General features: G+C 37.7%; 1 protein-coding gene across 2 annotated transcripts in view; it reads right to left on the bottom strand.

Annotated features, from left to right (window-relative positions):
• Positions 1-160: 160 nt before the first annotated feature.
• LOC108680861 (facilitated trehalose transporter Tret1-2 homolog) overlaps positions 161-26368 on the bottom strand; it is a 30306-nt gene continuing 4098 nt past the window's right edge. Inside the window, exons 1-6 of one of the 2 annotated variants that reach the window (XM_018169778.2) lie at positions 16761-17140; positions 15987-16433; positions 5577-5823; positions 4960-5133; positions 3514-3648; positions 161-2893 (exon numbers count right to left, since the gene is read on the bottom strand). In XM_018169778.2, coding sequence (XP_018025267.1) covers positions 2049-2893; positions 3514-3648; positions 4960-5133; positions 5577-5823; positions 15987-16427 — 1842 coding nt within the window. In that variant the 5' untranslated portion in view covers positions 16428-16433; positions 16761-17140 and the 3' untranslated portion in view covers positions 161-2048. Of the gene's footprint in view, positions 2894-3513; positions 3649-4959; positions 5134-5576; positions 5824-15986; positions 16434-16760; positions 17141-26368 lie in introns of those variants that run through there. The other variant, XM_018169777.2, reaches the window with a different exon arrangement.

Below are 26368 nucleotides of genomic sequence, written 5' to 3'. Positions count from 1 at the left end.
CCTGCTAATTCAGAGGTTCACATGCACTTATATTATATTACCCGAACAACTGAAAAAGTTTTTTAGTGATATTAAAAGTGTACTCTAATATCCCTAGAAAATATGTTTATCCGAAGGAATTCAAAATAATTGAAGACAAATCAGAAATTGAAAACAACAGTCATGGCAGGCTCCTTTACTGGTAATATGTTTTCCGTACAAATATATATATGGAGTTATGGACAGGATATCATAAATATCGTTTGTTGATATTCTACCTACCGTCATGATAAGTAATAACTTCTTCTCAAATCAGTTTTGCAATGAAAGAAAAATATTCGATAGAAATCTGGCAAATTTTGAATGAAAAAAAATAACATCAATCAATGGGTTACCATATATCCATTATGACAAAGAATATGTTACATCATTACTGAAGTATTTTAGCGAGAGCACTTCATTATTTCACAGTTATTCACAAATTATTCAGTTCGCTACTTAAATGCATTGTATTAATCAGCTTCAATACATTTATGTAATTACACTTACTTAATTTGATATATGCCGAAAGTTTATAATAATTAATTATTTCTTTCAAAATAAAGCAGATTTAGCTACCGTTTTAACTTGTATGACGATAGTTATCATATATACGAAAAGGTATATGGTATCGTACCTACGTTTCTCTGCATATTACTTGCCTGGGATGAAAGGTCAGACTTATACAAATGCATCACTGGCTTCTTAACGTCGATGGTTCGATCGACAGAGAATAACCTTCATACTCTATTAAATGGGAGTAAAGTACATTTGGAGCTTAATTCAGCAGCAACTTTTCGTAGTAGAATAAAAAGAAGATAAGGCAAATGCAGACTCAATGAAAAACACATAATAACAAATAAGGTGGAAGTGATCCCATATGAAATCGCCCATGCTCGAGGGTTGCCATCGAGTAAGAAGAGTATAATTATTGTAGCGCTACGAGGGAGCTATGAGAAGGAATTATGTTACTATTTAAACGCTAAAAGGGAGCTGTAACTCATCAAGACACTCATATAAGAAGTGATAGATGAAGAATAACTGAATGACCGTTACAAATAATAATTTTTAAACACTGTAGATTGATATGTTACTCACAGTATCTGCAGGAACCATACATAAATAAAGTTTCCTCGTCAAACAAAGTATGTACGAAACATTAAAAATGAGGAATAACGTCCTATAAATGCAGGTTCTATAACACTCAGACTAACTAAAAAGTGGCTTTAATAGCATCCTTAATTATTATAAAATTATAATAAGAACTTAAATGTTTAAAAAATTGTTTGCGAGCTGCGCATTGTTGTGGAAACTCAACTCTCCATCTGAAACGGCTAAATCAACACCTATAATTTCAACATCAGAATTTTCCAGTACCAAGACTTCAAACTTCAGGCGGTCACGCTCCGATTTATCGTAAGAAAATCCTATCACAATTTCATGACAGAGATTTCGTACCGTTAATCAATGATAATAGTAAATCAATTCTTCACAATTTATTTACAATATGAGGGCAAGCTATACACAGCAAAAAAAATTATTTTTCTTCGACGGTTCCCGAGAAGTATTGAAAAGACTAGACTCGAGTCAATTCATTGATGCACTGAAAGCGGATACAAAAATTTCAGAAATTTTTACGTTCTATTCAACTTCGGACATGGAACTAGTATAGCCCCTATTATCCCTTTTCGCGAGGCATTGAAAACTCCACTCAAAATGCATACATGTACACTTTCCGCTGTTAAATAGCTACTATCAGCGGAGGGAACTTAGGCTTCAGAAAAACTAACTACGCAGCTCCATAGTCATTGCGTTTTGGAAGTCGACGAACTCCATTAGGTGGATTTCGTTATGAAATTAATTCTTTTCAAGATAATAAATACGTACGTATCTAATCAACATGAAGATATTCGGCAGTTGAGATTGAAGACATTTAATGTCGCTATTGTAACTGGTGCAACACAAAAAGCGTGTACTCCATGCAGACGGCATCAGGGCTTCAAATTATATCAATAAGAGAATGGCAAATATTAAGACATTATTATTCCTGAAACTTCACTCATTTTTCTGTTCATGCTAGGTTTAGTTCGGCCCATCATGATGGCTTCAATATCTTCCAGAGACAAGCCTTTGGTTTCTGGTACCATAACAACAGAGAAGATCGTTCCTAGTACCATGATGGCTGCAAATAGGGAGAACACGCCTGTCTCTCCCAAGAGACCGAGCATCACCGGGAAGAGCTTGGTGATTGCAAAAGTACAGGCCCAATTAAAAGCAGTTATCAAGGAGGCCGCAGGTCCCCGAATTTTTGCCGGCAATGCTTCTCCCATGAACAGCCAGGGGATCGGGCCCCAGCCCAAAGAGAAGCCCAACACGTACAAGATGAGGTTAACAAGTGGGATCCATGAGACACTGTCCATTGTTTCTGTCCAACTTTCATCCGTCTCCGCGTATTGTTTGAAGTAGAAGAATATTGCCAGCGATATTAGAGAGAAAACAATTAGTCCGTCGGAGATATAGAGCAGAATTTTGCGACCTAAGCGGTCAATGAGCGCCGTGGCTAAAAATGTTGAAAATAAATTAACGACGCCTATGATGACACTACACACGTTGCTGTCCAGGGTAGAGCCGACCGAGTTGAAGATGGAAACAGAGTAGAAGATGACGGCGTTAATGCCCGAGAGTTGCTGGAAGGACATGAGGAGCAAGGCGATGGCGAAAGGTTTGAAGTATTGTTTGGTGAAAAGTTCTTTTACAGAAGAGGACTGAGAGGCTGACATCTCGTGGTTCATCAAAATGTCCTGCAGCTCCGCATCGACATCAGCGTTGGTGCCGCGCAGCCAACACAGCGACCGGTAAGCTTCTTCTTCTCGGCCTGCAGATCAGTGGTTGCATTGAGATCATTTCATTATTACGGTAATAATTAAGCACAACATTTCAGTTCATTTCAATGATATTGCATGAATTTAAATAAGACGACTGCATCGAATGACAGTTTGTTTCGTAGCGAAAGTTTTAAGTACTAAAAAAGTAAACTATACGCTTATTCCACGACTTTTTCCACAAATTTTTCTGGTCGGATAAAGTTAACTAGCCCGTTGCATCGATCGTTTCACACATTTGCATAATTCAAGATGATGAAAGGAAAAAAAAAGTTTTTTTTTTCGCATATTTCGACTACTTGAGGTTAGCGTTAGAAAAAGGCCAGTGGATTGTTTGTCATAAATTTCTATATTATTCTTCATATTTACATCACATTCGGTACCGTAGTCCATTCAACATTTTGCCTATACATGAAGTTTCCCAACTCGATATATTGCCTGAATATTTTCCTTAGGAAGTGTTTTGAAGAAATATTGTTTTGTGCTACTTTGCGTTCATGTTGGGAAGAAACAAGTCTAAATGAATTTCGATTCCCAGATCGTTAAAATTATTCAAATGTACATTATGGAAATCAATAATATTTTAATGCTACTTATTTAAGGGTTTTGTCACCTTTAGAAATATACCAGCGCGGCGTCTCTGGTACGAAGATCATCAACATGAGGAACACTGCAGGGATCGCCGTGCCAATGTACGCCAGTGTCGACCAGTCGACGTAGGCGCCCGCCAGGAAGCAAACCAAAATACCTGATGGTTTAGAATTCTATGATTTTATTCATTCACGTCAAAAAATAGTAGTCGAATAATAGAATATTTTAATTGGTACTGCAGCGCAGTTGCGCAGAAGAGTGTAGTATAGTAGTAGTAGTAGTAAAATGACCGAGACAGAGAGGAACAGAACTGAAGATTCATCAGGAGATTAGAAGAAATTGAGGGGTCAATTTTTGCGCGGCCAGAGCCGCGCTTTTTTGACGCCAAGTTTCAGCAATTCTCGTCACATTTTGGCAATCTTGCAAAAAGTCGCCACTAAACCAGGATCGACTGATTTTGCAGGCCGATTTTTCCCGCTCCCAGAAGGGCTTTTGCCACCTGGGCAAACTCAAGACGAGGTGTTGAAATCTTTCAACAGTCAAGACAACCAACATGAATGAAATATTTTATACGTAATATTACAAACTGAGTCAATTTTACATTCAGAGCCCCGTCTAGAATCTATGTGTGGCAACAATTAGACCCAGAATAAGAAAAGAGATTAAAGAACCATGCAAGTTTGATCCCTTCCATTGACTGAAATAAAGCTTTCGAGTAACACAAGTTACGATGACTGCCGAATTTCGTGAGACAAGTTTTCTACTTTTAAACTCGTATTAATTCAAGTATAAACGTAAAAATCACAATTGTTTATTTTCCGTACTAAAAAAAATTAACAAATTACCTTCATTGTTGGGCTCTACACTATAATTACCTTCGTTGTTGGGCTAAACACTAAAATTACGTTAGTTTTTGAGCTTGACATCAAAATTACCTTCGTTGCATGGTAAAAATTACTACAATTACTACCATTACCGAACTAGACCTTGAATTATCTTTGCGTTGGATGTAGGAACTAAATTTACCTTCATTTTAGGGCAATAATTTAATGAACTAAAATTGCGCTTATTTCAAGGCTTTAAGCTGAAATTTATCCGCCTAAGATACTCTATTTTCACCCTCGTTGTCGCGGTCGATACCCAATTTCCACCCCAGTGGCCTCGGTTAACACCCAATTTTAACCCCCGTTGCATAATTCGACACCCAATTTTCACTCCCGTGGCCTTGGTCGACACCTAATTTTCACCCCCGGTGCCAAGGTTGACAACAAATTTTCACTCCCGTTGCCTCGGTCGTCATCCAATTTTCACCCCTTTACCTCGTTTAATATGAAATTTTCCCCACTGTTGACTGTCAACACCCAATTTTCACCCCCGTGGCCTCGGTCGTCACCCAATTTTCACCCCCATTACCTCGTTCAATATGCTATTTTCCCCACCGTTGACTCTGTCAACACCCAATTTTCACCTCCGTTGCCGAGTGTGGTGGGCAGCAGACCGAGCGTGCCTCGGATCTCTGCCTGGATGGTCTCGCCGAGGTAGACGGGCAAGGTGAGCGTCAGGAAACCCACGCAGAAGCCAGCAAGACACCGACCGACGTACAACATCCACACGTTTCTCGCAGCTCCCATTAGAACGTACGCTGCAATAACATTGTAAAGTTAGCAACAAATATAACTCATTTGTGTTTCCAAAAAGACATTTTAGTGAAAAGTCAGAGCCGGTTAAATTCAGCGTCTCTACAAACGAACAACTTCAGCGAATGAAGTCCATCACAACAGCGACTCCAAGCATCATTCACTGCACCATTGCTCTAGATGATTAGCATCAATATCCTCCTGCATAATATACACATATCAATGTTGTTTTTTTTAAACGCTAGCCTACCGTTAAATTATCGTTAACAGAGATCACAATAGTATGTTATTCGATGTTTATACCAGCACGGTAACCCAAAGACATACAAAAACATTAACTGAACTAAGCTGATTGTTTGAATCAGTATCAGAAAAAGAATTATCTCTAAACCTGTTACAGATTTGAGTCAATCATCTTTTAATACTTGATACTTCTATTAACACCGACCTACAATGAACGGTGGCCCACATAAGCAGATGAGCATCTTGCGACCAATCGCCTCAACAAGATATCCTCCGACCACGCTGCTGACCAGAGCGCTGAGAGGCATGAGAGATCCTACCCAAGACTCCTGGTCGCTGTTGATTTCTAGGGTGGAATTAGGCTCCTTCATAGACTCTAGGGCGGGTGATGTCCAGCCGGCGGTGAAGCCTACAGCCATCGAACCTATGGATACAGAGATGGCGGCCAGAACCTGCACGTTAGGGGAAGCAGGGTGAGGGGCCGCAGGGCATAATAAGCACTTAAACATAGGGAAATTGTTTAAAAAGATTGGAGACAGTATGAGAGTTTGAACAGTAAGACTGCGGCATTTTTGTCCGAAGAAAGAAGAAATTCTGAGTTTGAAAGGCAATTGAATTGTGGTCATAATCTGTACAAAGTTTGATAGAAAATAATGGTGACATATGCATGAATATGTATAATTTTTCGATGAACATAATATGGCTAATAAAAAATATAATACAATAGTTATGCTCGGTTGGTCTGACATGACCAAGAGTCTGACAAGACTCTACCCAAGTGGTTCCCAAACTTTTTCAGGCTGGCGCCCTCGTTGGCTCCCTAGTGAGTTTCTAGCGCCCCCCACAAAAACATACATAAACATACGCCTCTTTCTTTAAATTTAGTACGCTGCAATTTTAAAAAATAAAGGTTACACAAAAATGTGTATTTCTCAAATAGAACCCCATATAGTAAACCAATATGATTTTCAGCTGTTTTAACTGTTTCAGCACTAGAAACCTAGGACGTCTCGGGCAAATTTACGGCCGGACTCGTGACTGGTCTCACAGCCAATCTCCAAATTCAACGATCAAGGAATATCTCCCAAACTAATCAACGCAGCTCAATGAAACTTGGAACATGTATTCATCAGAACCTAACGGTGATGTTTAGCTCGTGAAAATTTTTTAAATTTCACCTTCATTCGTGAGTTATAGTGCGATACAGGCCGAAATTCGCAGTGATCAAAGAATTTTTTCCTAACTACTGAACAGATTTGAACGAAAATTTTAATTTTAGTCCTAACTACCAAACGGTGATTTTATTTTTTGTTAAACTTTTAAAAATTTTCGATTTTGCCTTCGTTTGCGAGTTTTTTTTTTTCATTTCACCGTCATTCTTGATTTCTCACTTCCTTATATTCGGCCCGCATCGTCAGGTAATTTGTCACTTAAATTCGCGGCGATCAAGAAATTTCTTCTAAACTATTGAACAGATTTCAACGAAATTTTGTATCTAAATACCTAACCTCCCAACGGTGATGTTTAGCTCGTGACAATTTTTATATTTTTCTTTCGTTGTCGAGTTATACAGATATAGGAGAAACGACCGGCTTCTCTACCGGCCGGTTTAACCAAGAGCCGTTTACGTATAGCCGTATGCGTATAGGCGTATACGTATAGCCGTAAACGTATAGCCGTATACGTATAGCCGTATAGTACGTATAGCCGTATAACTCGCGAACGAAGGCTAAATAGAAAAAATTATATGGAGCTAAACATCACCGTTGCTGAGGTTAGGTATTCATATACTAAGTTTCGTTCAAATCTGTTCAGTAGCTTGGAAGAAATTTATTGATTACTGCGAATTTAAGCACGTATTGCTGTTTAAATCACGAATGAAGGTCAAATGAAAAAAAACTCGCGAACGAAGGCAAAATCGAAAAAATTTTCACAAGCTCGTTCGGTAATTAGAACTGTAAATTCAAATTTTCGTTCGAATATGTTCAGTAGTTTGGATGAAATTCCTTGATCACTGTGGATTTCGGCACGTATTGCCATATAACTCACAAATGAAGGCAAAATTCAAAAAATGTTCACGAGCTAAACATTACTGTTAGGTCCTAATGAATACGTGTACCAAGTTTCATCGAGTTACGTTCATTAGTTTGAGAGATATTTCTTGATCGTTGAATTTGGAAATTGGCCGTGAGACCGGCCGTAAATTTGTCGGAGACGTAAGCTCTGTAGAGGTTAAAAAACAGATCTGTGTGAAAAAAACATCGCTGGGAGTCATGTGCTGCACGTGTTGTGTTAAATCGTCAAACAAACGTTCGAACTTCTGACTTCGACTTCGGACTGTCGCCCTCCCTACCGCCCCCTATCGCCCTCTTCTTCCTCATACTTATATTATTATAAAATCTTTCCACCGCCCCTAGGGGGACGATATCGCCCACTCTGGGAACCACTGCTCTACCCCAAATTTGTACCGAAATAAATCTTTCACTAGTGAATTACTCACTCCGGCGTATATTTAGTTCTCATCAGATATTAGTTATTATTTTCATCACTTGATTTCCAATTAATAAAATATTTACGAGAATTTATGTTATTATCAATTAATAAAGAATCTACATCAAAGACGTATACATGGTTTTCATGGAATTGTTTACTGCATTCCGAGGGATAGATAGCTCTTATCAATTTCCGTACCTGCTATGAAACAGTAGGTAATCTTTTCGTTAGTCGCTTCTACGCAATTATTTCAGTTCAGGATGACACATATCATATTTTAATACGTTATGACTCACTAAGAGGATAATAAAGCCTGAACTTACCAGCAAATTATTGTAGTCTAGCAAGGTTATCAATCTTTGCCAATCTTACTGTGCTTTTCCATTTGATGCCCCATAAGTTTAACCTTTAATTTTTTCTATAATCTTCTCCATATACCAATTTAAAGTTAGATTTAGCTAGCCACAATTAGCTTAATCGGTCAAATTTCATTTTTTAAATACAAGCAACATGATTCCAAAATTACTCGAAATTTGGAAATTCAATGTCCCGTTGTTTTCACTGCACGCATGATGTTGTGGCCAACATTAACTGGCTTTTATGGACTGAAATATTTTAATTTGCTTTCAATAAAAAGATGGGAATGCCTTCACAAGTTCAATGACTCTAATGCGGCCTAATATTGAAATTAAGTCGTCCGGATCGCCTTCATGTCGTAAACTACTTTTTGCGGCACCCAAGACTGCAAGACATATACGACAAAGCAGCAGGTTCTCCATTTCAGTAGGGATAAATGTTTCGGGGAATCAAATGCGATTCTTCGAACAGTTGGAGAAGAAGGTTTCGATGAAAAAAAAACTGACTACCAATCTTGCTCATTTCTATGAACTGCCTCAATATTATCATAATCAGCATCTCAATCCGTAATGTTTTCTTGAAGAAAAACTGATATGTTCCAAGAAGCAACATGTAACTATTATGAACCGTTTCAAACATCTTGAACGAAGCAATGATTTTAGAAGTTTATTTTGATTTAAGTTTCAACTATTAAATTTATCAATTGCCATCATTTTATAGCATTACACATTTGTAGTGTTCAGCTATAGAATCAAACACTGAAAACTTTATGGCAGTGAATCATCTTGAACGGTATATGTAATCAGAAGAATAAATGAAATTATTTCCCACAAATTAATGACATCAATTATTGACAAATAATTGGAACAGAAATCAAACTGAAATCTGTTTTTAATTCTCGTTTCCCATTTAATTTTTATTAGCAATTACGTTTGAGCTAACCTGCATGATGTAACTCTGAAATCCGTGTGAGAAGTTTTCAATCGTGTAATCATAAGCTACAGTGCGAAGGCTGCAAGAAGCGTCGGGTAAAAACGTAATTGGTAGCTCCATGCTAACCGTATAGCCGAATAGGCGCTAGCAGCTGTGAGCCGTATGTAGGATACAAGACAACTTGGTATGGAAGCGGTCACAGCTTTACTTTTTAGCAAGCACCGCACGTGGCCTAACTTTTAAGCCAAAGTAAAGACAGTGTTATATTATATAAACGTCTGCAGTTCGTACAGTGTTAGTTAAAATTAAAAACGTACGCAGTTCGTACAGTGTTAGTTAAAATTATAAACGTACGGTATGGAGTTCGTACAGTGTTAGTTAAAATTATAAACGTATGGAGTTCGTTCAGTGTTAGTTGAAATTATAAACGTAATCAGTTTGTACGCAGTTTATTTTTGTAAAGCTCTTACAGCCTGTTAATCTGTGAGGCATACACTGATCGAGGCATTAAAGGCTGCCTATCAATTTATGAGTTTTTCACCACTATTCCTGATTTCGGCTCATGCAATTTTAAACCTAATTATTTTAAATCAGTCGATAAAGATGAAGTAAAACTTACTTAATTTAATTAAATTAGAGGAGTATGCTAACTTGATGTATCTAACTTGACTGAGTAGATAGGTATGTTAATTTGATATAACATTACTGGGCGATTATTAACACAGAATATTCCAAGTCTAAACTTCAAATATCTTGTTCAATGTTTCATCTATTTACGGTAATCTTTGTTAAACGATTATGTGAATCAAGATACTTCGTCTTGCATTCCTTTTACCAAAATAATAGGAATGCAAGCAAGTAAACGCGGAAATTCACAGCTTCTACTAACCCAAAGAAATGCATGATGATGGGAGACTTTCAACTATCTATCGATTTGATCAAAAATTATAACTCGAAGGACCGCAAATTGTTTCAAAATAATGCAATGCGGAACTAAAATTTTACGTGCTAAATTCTGAATATTAATAATTTTCACCTGACATTTTAATTCCGATTTCGTAAAGGCACTCGAGGCTACCTGGCAAAGCAGTGACTACAGAACTACTGAGTGAAATTGGACCGCGGAAATTTGTTTGACAGACCATGCCAGACCTCGGCCGTCTAGACGTCGTTATTGCCTAATTTGTGACATTCTTTGGACAAAAGTTTCATGTTTTATGGCATTATCGATAATGGGGACTAACAATGAAATTGCAATCCTGTATAAATTAGGATATATGCCAACAATAGCCTTCGATCGATTTCAGGACGACAAAGTTTTGGCATTACATTTTTTCTCTCCTCAGTATTAACAGAGACACAGAAGTTAAAACGCAGTTCTACCGACAGTGTAAAAAATATGATTTGCCCTATAGTCCGAGTATGACGCACACAACAGCTCAGTCATTTTTCATTTACATTTTTCACAGCCCAGCGGCTAGACTAAAGCACGTCAGGCTGCTGCTGAGAGTAGTAATTATATTTTACGAGGCCTTAAGGGCAGTTGTTCCTCGAGCTTCGGAAATACGCTCTAATGATTGGTCCGCAGACGGGGAGTGGCACTTAGGTGAGAAATTACTGGCAATGCGATCGGAGGTCTCAGTGGACATGTACGCAACCACGTATGCAACCATGTATGCAACCTGTCATTAGCTTCTGATGATAGAGCCCACGAGCTAGGTCGCCAAAATCGAGCCACATGATAGCGGCGCACGTAGAAACTTCCAAGAGAAAAGGGTCATTAGAGACTATTTATAACAGAGAAGAGAAGTAAATTAAAAACGGAGATGAAAGCTCACGGAGCCTGTGACAGAGAGGTTACATCGATGCTTTATGGTTTCATTGCAATATTACCATGCCTCTTGGTAAATAGGCAGAACTATCTTGCATCTTGCAAAAAAATCAACATTTCAAGATACTATACTTGAGTGAGCCGACCATCATTAAGATACTGTGCATCATCAAGCCGATCTTATAATATTATTTCCACTCTTCCATCCTATTTTCATGATTTTTACCAACTATTCAAATATAACTTTTCAAATATTGGTTGTCGTCCCCGCGGCCAGCACTACACCGGCCACCGGATATGAGCTCCAAACCAATGTAGATGAGCGCATCCTGAAACTGTACGGTTAGTGAAGCTTTGAATGCGGTTATTTTTCACTTATTTTTTAATGCATCATGCTGACTATATACCGCAAGCATATCATAATGATGACTGTAAACATTCGAATTCAATAAGTTGTTCAAGGTTTTATTTACATTTGTGCTGAATACAAGTGCTCATATTGCGCTCTACTTGGCCAAAGTGTAATCGCAATGCTTAGGCTGATTCATTAATTATATTTGAGTGCTTAACGCGCACTTACTCCACGGAATCATTTAATTCCAAGCCTCTTTAGTGCAACCACGCACTGCGTGTGTACCAAGAACGTGCGAATTAAACAAGTATTAACGAAGATTAATTTATTAAGTCATCACAGAACAATAATTGAATCCAGCGCAATCGAGGTGTCTTAAGGGACTAGGGCAAGGCCGCCACCCCGATATGAGCTCAAGTGTCATATCTTTTGGCATCGCGCCCGCGCAATGAGCAATAAGTATGGTAAATAGAACAATTAACTAAGCAAAATTTATGGTAAATTATCGTAAATAAAACAGTTAACTATAATAAAGGCATTAAGCAATAGGCATGGTAAATAGAACAGTTAACTATTATAAAGACATTAAACGTTTTTCGGACGCGTAATCGATACAATCCAAAGGTCACGCGATTGCTTCTAGTGAATGAATAACAGACAAATTCCAAGGTAAAATATAAACATGATTCTCCAAACAGCCAAACTTTTTTTAGAATTTCAATTGTACCATGAAAAACATAATTTCAAAGTGCGGATGTTGAGGGCATTGAATAAACTGCGAACAAACATCGCGTCATTTTTTGTGTCAATGTCAACTCTTATCACTGATAATGACCGCAAATAAAAGGCGAAAAGATCACAAGGCAAGGTCGGGAGCAGAAGAGTGGCATGAAATATGTGTTCGTTGTATGCTATACTAAGAGCAGCAAGCGTTGTACCATAATCTGTACCATACGTACAGGTAAGTGACAGAATAAGAAGAAGCACATTATAGACACTCGATCTTAGTATTTGATGAAAACCCACAGCGTTCATTTTGATAATAATCCAGTTAAAGCGATACCACATTCCCCTGGATGGAATGTGTGTTAGAAACAAAACCAAATTAAGAGCTGCCATAAGTTGCTAACCACATAACTGTCGGCGTCGTGGTCTAGTTTGCATGGTCTACTATGCGCGGTCTAGTATGCATGGTCTACTATGCATGGTCTAATATGCGTGGTCTAGTATGCGTGGTCTACAACGCGTGGTCTAGTATGCGTGGTCTAGTATGCATGGCCTACTATGCGTGGTCTAGTATGCATGGTCTAGTATGCGTGGTCTAGTAGGCCTGGTCTAGTATGCATGGTCTAGTATGCATGGTCTAGTATGCATGGTCTAGTATGCGTGGTCTAGTATGCATGGCCTACTATGCGTGGTCTAGTATGCACGGTCTAGTATGCGTGGTCTAGTATGCATGGTCTAGTATACATGGTCTAGTATGCGTGGTCTAGTATGCGTGGGCTAGTATGCGTGCGCTAGTATGCGTGGTCTATTATGCGTGGTCTAGTATGCGTGGTCTAGTATGCGTGGTCTAGTATGCGTGGTCTAGTATGCGTGGTCTAGTATGCGTGGTCTAGTATGCGTGGTCTAGTATGCGTGATCTAGTATGCATGGTCTAGTATGCGTGGTCTAGTATGCGTGGTCTAGTACGCATGGTCTAGTATGCGTAGTCTAGTATGCATGGTCTAGTATGCGTTTAAGAACACATATGATCGACTCTTGGCACTCGACCAGATCTCACGCAGTCTGCCTAGGCGCGCCAGCCACGCGCTGCGCATGTGGTGACATTGCAAGGGCGCGTCTATGCTTGAACTCGATTAATATTTTCTTATTCAAAAAATAAAACTTCACAGCGTTATTGTCTATTTCCAATCACTAAGAAAGCGAATAACAACTTGATGCACTAATAAACCAATAATGCTGCTATCAAAATAATTAAAGCAGCCAATTTTGGATTAACAGATCTTTTGATTTTTAGATTTAACATACATGATGCGGTAAATTTTATTTTTGGTTCGTAAAGCCTTAACTCAAACTGCCTGACCTTCTTACAGTTCTTTATTTATCGATAGTATATCATCGAAGCAAACAAACTCAAAATATAATAGTGAATTCCATCAATCAACAAGTTAACCTAGTTGTTTCAAAGAGCAATGCGTTTAATCAATTATTACTTCACAATTATTTGAAGCCATTCCACGACAACAAATATTTTCTCCAACAAAAATATTTCTTCGCGGACTCTTTGTTTGTTCACGTTAAACAGTTCCCAGAGAAAATTCAAATTCTGAGTATCTCAAGAACATTTCTCTGTTCGATGCCATGAAGATTCCTTAATTAGTTACACTCGGGATCTATTTAGACTCGGAAGCCAAGCCTTCGTTTCTGTGTTTCACAGCCGAAGCTAATGCCTCTGGACTCCGAAGTTTAAAAACGAGAAAAAAAACACTTACAAAAAACCTTCGATCAATACAGCTAAAGCCATTACTAAAACTTGCTATTAAAAATATATAGCTCTAGTTCCTTTATTGCTCCTGCAAAACAATTTCAATAATAGCACAAAAAATAACGGTCAGTTCCGCAGAACTCAATTTTAGTCTCACAGTGATTAATCGATCAAAAGATTCCAGCTAGTTAATTTTCGCTGTTAGATTTAAACTGCAGCTGCGAGACACTCGACACACGTGGTGCAAACATGAGTGGTACATAAATGTTTCACATCCAATATTTGACCTTCGAGATTAGTGGAATCAAACATAAGTGGGACGAAAAAGCCACAATGGTAGCTGGTACACTAAAGCTGGCTAGAGGACCAAACAACTCTTATATTTTATATAAGTGCTTGTAAAAAAGTAAATTCAAAATATGGTTTGCGGCAGAACCAAGGGCTTTTCGCTCCACATTTATTTTCTATTTTTTCGTCACGTTTAATGATGAACTAAAAACCTTCCTACCCTCGATTTCACCCCCATTCAAAATTAAGATATTATTTTAGCCTCTTTTTTTAAATTTTAAGGAAAGTTTTTTTTATTTCATTCTCACAGCAAATTTTAATGAATGACGTTCTTAGTTTTAATAAATTATAAATTAAATTAATTGTCAAATCTCCAATAATCAGATAAAATGTGACAATATACCGTGCATAATACCAAGCGGGCTTCAAAAACGATGACAATGATAATGACGATAATAATTATAATGACGATGATGGTACTGACAATGACGATAATAATGATGATTACGATGACCCCCAATAACGTAACTCAAGTTTAGCTCCTGAGGTCCGTTTAAGTCTAATTCCAACAAAACAAATTCAAATTTTACAATTCTGTCTCACGGCAAATCTCTTAATTAGGAACAGGGCATCGGGATGCTTTTTATGGCTATAATACCGTACACCGAATGCAGTGTATGAAGTTGGGTGTGTATTGGTTTAACACCAGGATTTTAACACGATGAAAGAAAATACAAATGACTATTTAGATGAATGAGGAATGAATAATGAATGTTTTTACGAAATACATTTGAATAAATGAAAATGAATAGAAAAGCATGGATAGTATAAATGTGAAGTAAATGCTTTGTAATTCAGCTACAAACTCTTATAAAATGAATTTTATATTTATGGAAATTTTACGAATTTGCATAGAAAATTTATAGGAAAAGAAGAGGTAATGTAAAAATCCTGTAGAAATAATGAGAATGGGTAAAAAAGAATAAAAATTGAATGGACAATGAAAACGTATCATGTGTAAATGAATAAAAAATGCAGAGAAAGGATTTTGAAAAGGTATGAAATAGGGACGAGGTTTGGGGATAATATATGTTGAATGCATTACAATTATCTGAATATGAAGGGAAGAGACAAGAATAAATGTATGCAAAAATGTTATGGTGTAATACAAAATGCATAGAACAACAAATAAAAATGCATTTAATATTTACGAAAATGTAGGAGAAATGTTATTGAAAAAGAGTGTGATGCATGAATCGAAATTTTTCGGACGATATGAGAAAAATTTTTTGGAAAATGAATGGCAAATAGATAAAAAATTTGCATGAAAACGATGAAATAGATAGAAAATTAATAAACATATGCTGAAATTTTCCTGATTGTGTAAAACTTGCATAATATGTACAAAAATTTAAGGGGAATTGAAGGAGAGAATAAAAATTTATACAAATTAGTGCACATGGTCATTTATATGAGTAAAAATTGTTTAGAAAACTACGCAACAGCAACGAACATGAATGAAATACGTTTGTCTTGTATATGCATGGTGAATAATTTAATAATGAACGATAATTGTGAGGCAAAATTTCTTGAAAGTATTACGAAAAGTAAACGAGATTTGAAATGCTGTAAAAACTGTACGGAAAATGTCTGCAGAATATATGCACCATTTTAATGCTTGAACTTCAAATAAATTGCGACAGTATTAGCTGTATGGGTTAAAAGAAGTGAAATTATGATCAAGCCCGTAAATAATATCCTGGGATAGAGTTAGTAAGAGAAACCTCCAACTTCAGAACTCTACTCTCTGCGGAAGTTGGACTCAACCTTAATACAAGTATTAATTAATTTAATCTTATCAGTATTATCTTACCTGCGTAATTATGTATGCTTTGGCGGCGATGGTCGGGATGGAAGCCATTGACTGTCCCATGCTAAACGCAACGAACGATCCCTTCTCAGGGTGCAGCTCCATGTTGACCCGCGACAGGGTCTCTTTTAGGGACACCATCGATGGTCTAGAAGCCATATTAAGTCCCGAGTTCGAAGTCCCAAGGGTCCCAAAAGAGGCCCGGGAACCTCGTGCAGCTAGAGACACGCACGAAGGGCGCGTGGTGATCCTCTCATTGACGACGTGCAAGAAGGCGAGGCTTTCCCTCTTGCTAAGGTCTCCCAGACGCTCATCTTCGTCTTCTCCTATCGTCATCTGGATGCGGGCGTTGAGCGGCACGTTCGCCGGGTCCCTAGCGTGGCACTCATCGGCATGGTCGTCCTCTCCGTCGTGCAAAAGAGCATCGTCTTTTTGTGGGGACATCGGGTCCTTTAAAAACAACTTTTATTAGAAAAAAGGCGAGAAAAAATTTGTCACTTGGTGATAGAGAATAACAAGCCCCCGAAATAAAACGACGTAAATTGTCAAAGAGATATTATGAGTAATTTTTAATTACTTGTTTATTTAATTGTGCGCATAGCTCCTTGATAAGAAAAAATGTAATCATGCAAGTTCAATTTTTAAATCGGTAATTCCCGAGGCTCAATTCTACTAGCACTTTTTAGTTTAACATAGCACAATATGGCATAACACAAACACTTTTCAGTAAATTTGATGCAAATTTTTTTAAACGAACTTTAATGTACAAATTCTCACAGTAAGTAATCTTTTGCTCTCCCAGGACGTTTCAATGATGGAAACGAGAAAATTTTGAACCGTGGTGGGTTTCTCGGGAGTACTTAGATGAAGAAGTCAGCAGTGGAATGAAAGATCACATGGCCGCTCAAATTCTGAACATGCGGATAGTCGAGAAAGTTCCGTCGATATTTCGGTTCCGCAGTAAGCTATTTTCTCTCCACAAAATCACCGTTTTCTCATCGATATCATTTCAAACGATCTTAATTTATTCTTTAAAGATCGATATTGCGCAGAGAGTTTGGGCACCAAACGAACGCGACGTGCATATCCTCCACGTTTCACCGCGAGACTGAGCAAGTCGCTCGATACGGCAAGATTAGGAAGCACCGCCATGTTACTTGCAGAAAAAGTATACATTTGCCGCAGAGACGCAGGCCTGAAGAACGAATTGCCTTTTCCGCTACAAAATAGAAATCAATAAAAATTGTCGTTCTCCCACATTTCATGGAAGGATCGCGATTTACGATCAATATTTGATGACGTCAACTAAAATAGGGAAAGAGGCCAGCGACTATTTACAGTGTTGAACATTAGCGGTGCACGAGATAATCACTATATTCATAATACGTTAGATCGTGAACTTATTTTAATAATTTTACTTTTAAAATGTGCTCAGTAAACTTAATTCGAAGAATGAAAAGGTCAGAATGACCACGATTTTTTTAAATAATCAAGTTCGTTAGAATTTTCTACATGGCGAATGATCCGTTTCATCCGACCGTTGCTTTCTTTTTTATCGGGCACCCGAATAGACTTAGAAAACTAATCTGATGTGTTTAAGGCATGTATCATTCAACGTGTTTATGTTGTGTTTTAATTTGTTATCTGATGAACTTAAGAAATGTATTATTAGATATCCCAACAGCTGTTAAATATTATACATGTCCGATCACGTTATGCATGTTATTGGCTAGATGTTATTCGATGCGTGAAGCATGCATTGTCATTTGATGTTAAGAACAACATTAGGAACCGAAAAATTTCGTTGCATTTCATGCTCAAAAATTTATCACGTTCCCAACCCTGAGGTCTTGTGTGGACGTGATCCATTCACACGTAGTGTCGCTATGGTAACGGTCGCCGCACAACCGCCATGACGCAATATCTTCCGACTCCGGCGAAGAAAAAACGCATGGATACATCGGAACCGGAACATTCTGGTACGACAACGTGGACACCAAGCATGATAAGGATCAATAAAACGCTCACGCACGTGTAATCATCGAGATACAAACATATGTTTTTAACGAGTGGATTGAACTTTTGTTCATCTTTATTTTTTTTAATAAAGTATAAATGTTTCCATACAACTATTCAAAACATAAATTATTTGCGATTCTGCTCGTGCAGTAAACGTACAAGGAGAACTTTCAACAGTTTCAAGACGCAACTGGTGACTTTTGCGTGTATGACCAGATTTGTTTGTATGTAGGGTTTTTAATCAATATTCTCATCCACACGCGCTGATTTTGAGCGGTCGCCTGACTCTTTTATGTCTAGAATATTAATGTTTCTGACAAACAAAAAACAGGAACGACATCAAATTTGATTTGTTTTTCTTAACTTTATGATTTTACATTGATTTGGACAAATAACGATATCATTGTATACCAACTCGAATTTACTAGACATCGATGAATTCATGAAGTAAACAAGTAAAAACTATCCTTCAATGTGACAAATAAATTATTCCTTTGTGGTATTTTCTTGCGTCTTTTTCCTTGGTATTTTTGATTCCTATGATTGTGCGTTTCACCCAGAACTCACTATAAGGATCAATTGAGGTTTGTTGTGCGCAAATGATGCTTCTCAATATACGCTCTGGCAAATTGACTAATTATATCTTTGCATTCGCCGACCCTGGCCTAAATAAGGTATGTGCGCACACATAGGCTGACCTCTCATTGTGGAGAGCCGCAAGCAGTGCAGTGTGCTGCGTGTACCTCAGAGTAGGTGGCGGGCAGCAAGCAGTGCAGTGTGCTGCGTGTACCTCAGTGTAGGTGGCGGGCAGCAAGCAGTGCAGTGTGCTGCGTGTACCTCAGTGTAGGTGGCGGGCAGCAAGCAGTGCAGTGTGCGTGTACCTCAGTGTAGGTGGCGGGCAGCATGCTGTGCAGTGTGCGTGTACCTCAGTGTAGGTGGCGGGCAGCATGCTGTGCAGTGTGCGTGTACCTCAGTGTAGGTGGCGGGCAGCAAGCAGTAACGTGTGCGTGTGCTGCGTGTACCTCGGTGAACTTTTAATCCTATTCAGTGCGCCTCGTTTTTCTTCCGGTGTACGTCCTTCCTATTACTCAATAATGGACCATCAGAATATTCAACAGTCCGTGAAACCCTGAAGTACAACGACATTTAAAAGACATTATACCTGTATATGAATATGAAGCTATAGAATGCAGTTAACTCAGATTACATTCAAGTATCAATGTATCAGTAACGAATAGTTTTTGTCTTAAATGTTCAATTTATCAACATTACCGGAGCAGGTGAACCCAGTAATTTATGTGAGCAGTCTCGAACCGTTATATTGCCAAGCCGGAAAGCCCGACCATTGTGCGTCCAAGCAAAATAAGGCGACCTTGCTGAACTGATCACTGGATAGCGTGGAAATGGAAGGTTGCAGACAAGCGAATAATTGGCTAAAATAACTTTTTATATTTAATAATTATATTTTATTCCCATATTAGACGATTTTTATCATTATTTGCACTACCATGTGTAGTTTGTTGGAAATATCTCTATACTAATACCTAATTTATGAGTGCGAGTTAGAATACTCGTGCATTTGAAGCCTGCGATTCATGTTATTCATTCCATACATTTTAGGCTTCAATTCATTTTCACATGATTTTAACCGAAGATTGAAGTACTTGAATGGACATTTCAGTATTATAGAATGCGACCTTAACGTCCAGCAACAGTGTTTTCATTGTCTTAATAAATAGGCGCAATTACGTTCTACTTTCTGCAATTCTAGCCCGGAAAGATCAGTGGCCCGAGATTCAAAATCCCGTCTCTCAAATCAAATATGACCTTTCAAATCAAATCAAAAGTCTTTCAATCCCGAAACGATTTCGCCTATCTAACATGACGATGGACAGCCATGAAGTTTGCATATAGATAAACAGATTTAGACATTTCCTTGTGACAGTTTACTGTCCCAGTTGTAAATTCAGCAGCAGAGCAGCAGAATGCAACAAATGACGGGCTGCAGCAAATGAAATACGAGGGCTCAGAAATGTGCGACCTGCGACCGAGTTGGCTGCGTTTCAAGCCGAGTCAAATACTGGATCATTCCGGCTGCTTTATGATGCAGTCTTGCATAACACCTTGTCACTTTAAATCTTCTAATACGTTTTGTTGTGTTTGTGAAAATGCCCAGCCTTCTGCCTTTCAGAACATTCATGCTATTATTCATAGACTATTATACTTACCTACTATTATTCTTACTATTCTTATACTTTTATACTATTCATACTTTTCTTATACTATTCATGTCATCTTCATCCTCATCGTTTAGTTTGCCAAATTTCAAGCGGACACTTCGTTCTAGACGATGAATATTATATACATCTATAGATGCAATAAGAAATAAATAATATTTCTTTAGTAAATCCACCAATTCTACACCGTTGACTGTAGAATACTACCGTACGTAATACACTGTAAGTATAATCTTACATTATTATTTCAGGGAAGAATCAAGGTCACGGCAAAAATGACGGAGAGATAAAACTCGTACAATGACAGTTCCTGAGTCTGCTGTCGTGATCTGACTCGTGGGTTGCTCTTTTTTTTCTCCACGTTATCGCGTTTTCTGACACATACGTTTTTGCAGATAACGATCGAGGAGTGTATGGGAATAGTTGATTACAATGAGCTGGATGATGGATGAATGCATTCTTGATCTTCTGGACATCAAAGATTAATGAGAATCGATAAAAAATTCATATTTATTATTTATATTTATGCTATTGTAAACACTTTTGATGATGGATCCTGGACTCCCCGCTCAAAATGTAATTTTTTAATAACGATTGAATAGATTTTAATTATTTTTCGGGAAAATTTATGAAAAAACTAATGTTTAAAAGAACTACGCATTAAACTTTAAACAAAAGACAACAATGTTGCTGGGACATTTATTTTACGTCACATATCCAAACAATGCTAAACGAAGTTCATTACATTTACTTGGCCGACTTTACAAAAAAAATCTTCCTAATCTTACAATATAGACAAAACTTTACAACAAAAGGCTGCCGCTTCGCTCGAGTGCCTCATACTACAGTTCGTTTTGTAGCATTATTTTGTGCCAACTAATTAAATGTGAATCTAAGTGTAATTTCATCAGTGTCGAGTATATACGGCATGAAATAGCTTTACCTCCAATATGTTATACGTAGCCAATGCTTTCAAATTATATGATATGTACTTGCACATAACTAAAAAAGCGCTCAGAATTGATAATAATCTTGGTAAAGCCTTGCGCTTAACTAACCGTGCATGACTCACAATGAGATATGCGCGTGAGCTAATGCCACAGTGGTATTACTCGACGATAGTTCTTCTGCGATGTTAGGGAAATAAATGTAAAAGAACTTCTGCGATGTTATAGTTTAGTGTTTCGAAATTTTGTGTTTACCATTTAGAGGTGCAGAGCCGAGTTATATTCGTCTCACGTCCGACATGTCATAACCGTTAGAGGAACAACACTTTCAAGGTGCATTTGAACTTGGCGCACAAACCTGATTGTCCAATTTGCCTGTTATTCAGATATTTTTTCCAGTTTTTCTAGTTTTTTTGAGTTCACCTAAGTAATATCATGTAAAAGTTAAATAATAATCATTTGTACCTAGTATAAGTGTTGTCTGTTATGTTATAATTGTTGCAGCAGAGAGTTTTAACCGAATCGATTTTTGTTTCAAGCCCTTTTTTATGCACGTTAAATTGCTCATAAAGGGCTGGAGAACTTATTTAGACAAGATCACGCAGCTGGTAGACGAGTTGCAGATTTAAAATCCAACAATAAGGTCAGCATCAGCTTTGAGCAAATAAATTCATGCGATGGGTTTTTTCACAGGATTCATAATGTGTGATTTTTAAAACAGTGCTGAGGTAGGTTTGGTATTTTCTGTATATTACTTAAATTTCATTTATTTAAAATCTGCCTACATTGATGTGAATTTTATATACCAATTCAATGATGCAGGTAGCTCACTTGTGAAGAAATAGTAGTAGTAGCGCAAAATAATTTATGCCAGTTCTTATCATCATAAGAATCAGATCTAAAGAAAATAATTATAAGCAAAATTATCGAAAAACATTAATAATTTGATCTTAAAAATTCGATGTAGGATTTAAAATGTTGCCTGGATTTGATACAAACAGAATTCTTGTTATAAAAAGAACTACGCGTGACAAAATGAATATCTCACCAATCAATGTTATGAAAAGCAATGATATCGCATACAATGCATAAAAATGAGAGTTAAATCGTTCAGCTGGATACTCGTTGGCGAAATTATAGTGCACTCATTACAAAAATTTGAATCATGCTGTTCTAGCGATTACCGACATATTTTTATTTCATGTGTTCGTTGACACAAGAAACAGTACAATTTCATGCATGATTGATATTTACATATATAGTAATATAGAGCAGAGGTAGTAGAGCTGGCGGCTCGCGTCTGATCGATTTTCCTCGGTTGTGGTGGCGTCATCGCACGCGCTCACCATACGTTGCCCACGTGATGCCCGCAATAATGCCACGCTACGACGTGTTGCCGGTTATCGACATTCTTATTTTTTTCTTACCTCTAGACCAGCGTAATCCAAATATTTTTCCTTGTGCCCCAAAACAACATACCAAATAGGCGTATGACATGTATCCTGTGTGCAACATTTATACATATATGTAATTATATATAAATTACACTTCGCAATTTTTCAATCGTCCAATACTTCCCGGAAAGTACATAAATTACTCCCAATATATGGTGCTCGCAAAACCCCGGTTTCGGGACACGCACACCTTGGTTGTGGATAAATAAACCAGCTGAAAACAACAACGTGTAGAAGAACAAATAACTACTCGTATAGTATAGTACTTAGTATCAACGCCCGTAGGCAGAGCATGGAATGTCGCCCGTTCTTTTAATTTGCGCGACTTGCTCGCTAGAGACCTAAAAACTGACCTTTTTCCTAAATATTTTTGAAACGGATATTGAAATAAATAGTGACTGTATTTATAACAAGTATCATATGAGGTTATAGACACTTCAAGTCTTAACATTTACGTCTGCACAACTATGTCTTGCCTATTGAACGCGTTCATAGTCAGAGCGCCATCTCCCCTTTTTAAAATGTGTACCCTTTTACTGGAGAATGAATCAACGTTAGAATAGTAAGTTTTCGGCATAAAATTATACGTTAAAATATTTTCCTATTGTTACTGTGCATTCATTATATAGTTTATTTTCATCACTTTTTCCAACTTGCTCCTTCAACAAAATTGGCACACTCACGTTAATAGCGAAGTTATGCCATATATTTGTTTTTTTTTACATCATCATCGAAGAAAACGATCAAAACTTCAGCCAAGACTTTTGTAAATACATAAAAATTATAAAAGGAGAATAGAATAGAAGTGTCGGCATTGAAGAAATAGGCCCGTGGACTGTAGTCGATTCTTGTACTTTTCGTGACTTGATTCACAAGGGTTTTAAACCAAATCTTTCCATTACTGACGATTATTTGAGATGGCTACTGTACTTACTGAGGTCCGTAAGGTGCTAGGCGTTCCAAGACTGAACATAAGCTCCTGCATAGTTTTGTCTAGTGACTCTAGTCTGTTTAGAATAGCAGGAATAACAATAAAATTTAAAATGAAACACAGTAGCAAATATACCAACCATGGTGAATTCAAGTACGGCAAGATAGAAGCTTATTCATTTTTTATTGATCAGGAAACAATTTATTCAATTTGCCGCGATATTATATGCATGATGACATTACATATTAACAGCTTCTTTAACATGTGTCCGTGTGAATGGTTGAGCAGCGAGTTTGAAATAAGTTCTTCAAAACATAGGTAAATCACCTAATTGCATTGCTATCAATAGTTTATTTTTTAATTCTTATTCAGAAGTATTTTCGAGCTGGACATTTGCCCAAAAATTACGTTTTTGCTTTATAATCGAAAAGGCAACGACATAAAAATCTGTGAAAATTCCTAGACCTGAGTATTTTATTAAAAACTTATGTTCAAAATTTCCTGCAGATTCGTATATGGCTTCGGCATGTGAAGAAGTTATGCGCTGGGCAGTTATAAGTCCGCTGTCGAATTCACCGTGGTGTTCCGAAATATGGCGCTGTTCGCAAAACGAAATAGACGTTAGAAGTTATGTAGACATCCGTTTGCAGATTTCTAGCTGATCGTAAGACAAGACTCAGTAACTGTCAAATAGAATTTAAGTCATTGAAGAATTCACAAGGTGTGACACAATTTCAGCAGGATCGAAGTGGGAGATACTGCCGACGCTACAAGAAATGACCGAAAACAAAAAATTCCTTACATGAAAACTCCCTTTAATTGTGTTTGATAGTTTATTATTCTTACGTTCCAATAAAAAAAACAGGTGCCATAATTATAAACAGAAAAAAATGAAGATATAACTCAACCATGCGCATATCAACTCAATTTACCAATATTTTTTTTTTAATACAAATTGGTTCTCTCCGTGTCACCGGTAGAGATATTTTCTACAGGAGCTGCAGGCGTATGGGCTTCAGGGGAAGATGGTTCCTGTTCATCTCTTACAGAAGGCACGGTCTCTGTAGGATCTTCAAGAGGACACTGAATGTCTGGTGGAACTACCGCGAGAGGCACGTTTTTGTCGTCGCTCATATTGGAATTTGAATTATTGGCTACCTGCGGCAATCACTTTCCGGATTTTACTTGGCTCTTTCCCCGATTATTAAAGTGGCCCTTTCACCCAACAACGAATGTACTGTCTAGGGAAACTATATCTTTTTATGTAAGTTAAGTAACCATCAGTAGCTAAAAAATAACGAAGATGTAACTCAACCATGCGCATTTTACCTCATTTTACCGACTTGTGGAACAGACTAACTTTTGCAGTCGGTGATATCTGGAGTGTGAACGCATATAAGAACTGACTCGACATATTCATGCAACGGAATTTATTTGAATTATTCACCTCCCTCATTGTGATATAAAAATTGCTTTGTAGCATCAGAGTTGGGTTTACAATTAAACTACCAACATGAAGATTAATGAAGAAAGATTAAAGAAAGATTAGAGATTAAAAAAGATAAAAGATTATAAACTACCAATATGAAGATTATTAAAGAAAGATTCAAGATTTTGAAGCTTCCGAACCTCTGTTATCGACGTCTGCGTGGTGACCTCATTCAAGTATACAAGTATACCCACGGTTTATACAAAGTAGCAGAAGGATTACTAGAACTTGTAACAAGAACCGACACCAGGGGCCAGGGCTATAAACTAATAAACTGCGTTGTAACACATCCATGCGACAACATTTCTTCTCTCTTCGAGTCACCGACATGTGGAACAGCCTCCCTGACAGCAACGTTGACGAGTCCAACATGCCCGTCTGTCCGACGAGAGTTCATGGTTAGCCCTTTTTCTGCCGGCGCATTAGCCTTCGTAACATAACATAACATAATGATGTCGGCGCTGAAGTGTAGTCCCAGATGTGGCCTGTCGCAGATTCTTTCCATTTTCGTGCCTTGTTCACAGAAGATCTAAAATCGTGTCATTTGACCGGATCTTTTAACGACTGACGATAGCTTGAAGTAGCTACTATTCTTCCACCAGGTTCGATATGGTGCTAGGCATTTCAAGTCTGAACATATATTTTTCCATGGCTTTATATAGTCTGTTCTTGAACGCGTTCATACTTGGAGCGCCAACGATGTAATCGGGGAGGCTGTTCCACATGTCTGTGATTCGATGCGAGAAGAAATGTTGTCGCGTGGACAAGTTGCAGCGCAGTTTTTTTAGTTTATAAACGTGGCCCCTGGTGTTGGTTCTTGTTTCAAAATCTAGTAATCCTTCGGGGACCTTGTATAAACCATGAGTATACTTGCATACATCAATGAGGTCCCCACGCAGACGTCGCTAACTGACGCTTGGAAGCTTCATAATCTTTAATCTTTCTTCATAGGACTTACCCTTCATGTCTTTAATTCACTTCACTTGACGAAGCTATGCAGGAGCATATGTTCAGTCTTAAAATGCCTAGCACCTTACGGACCAGGCAATAAGTCCAGCAGCTATCTCTATCAATCGTCAGCTATGGAAAGATCGAGTTCATAAGGCCGGATCCCTTGTGGAATCAAGTTACGAAAATTACAAGAATCGGCGACAGGCTATGGGCCTATTTCTTCAGTGCCAACACTTCTGTTCTATTCTATAAGAATTGGTTGCAAACCGCAGACCAGGATTTTGTCCAATCTTCAACGTAGACGCTAGTATATTATAAACCACAAAAGAATCAAAAGTGAGCAAAATTTCGAATTAA

Source organism: Hyalella azteca, unplaced genomic scaffold (assembly GCF_000764305.2).
Source record: "Hyalella azteca isolate HAZT.00-mixed unplaced genomic scaffold, Hazt_2.0.2 contig6971, whole genome shotgun sequence".
NCBI classification, from domain to species: domain Eukaryota; kingdom Metazoa; phylum Arthropoda; class Malacostraca; order Amphipoda; family Hyalellidae; genus Hyalella; species Hyalella azteca.
This window is presented reverse-complemented; position numbering and strand designations above follow the sequence as displayed.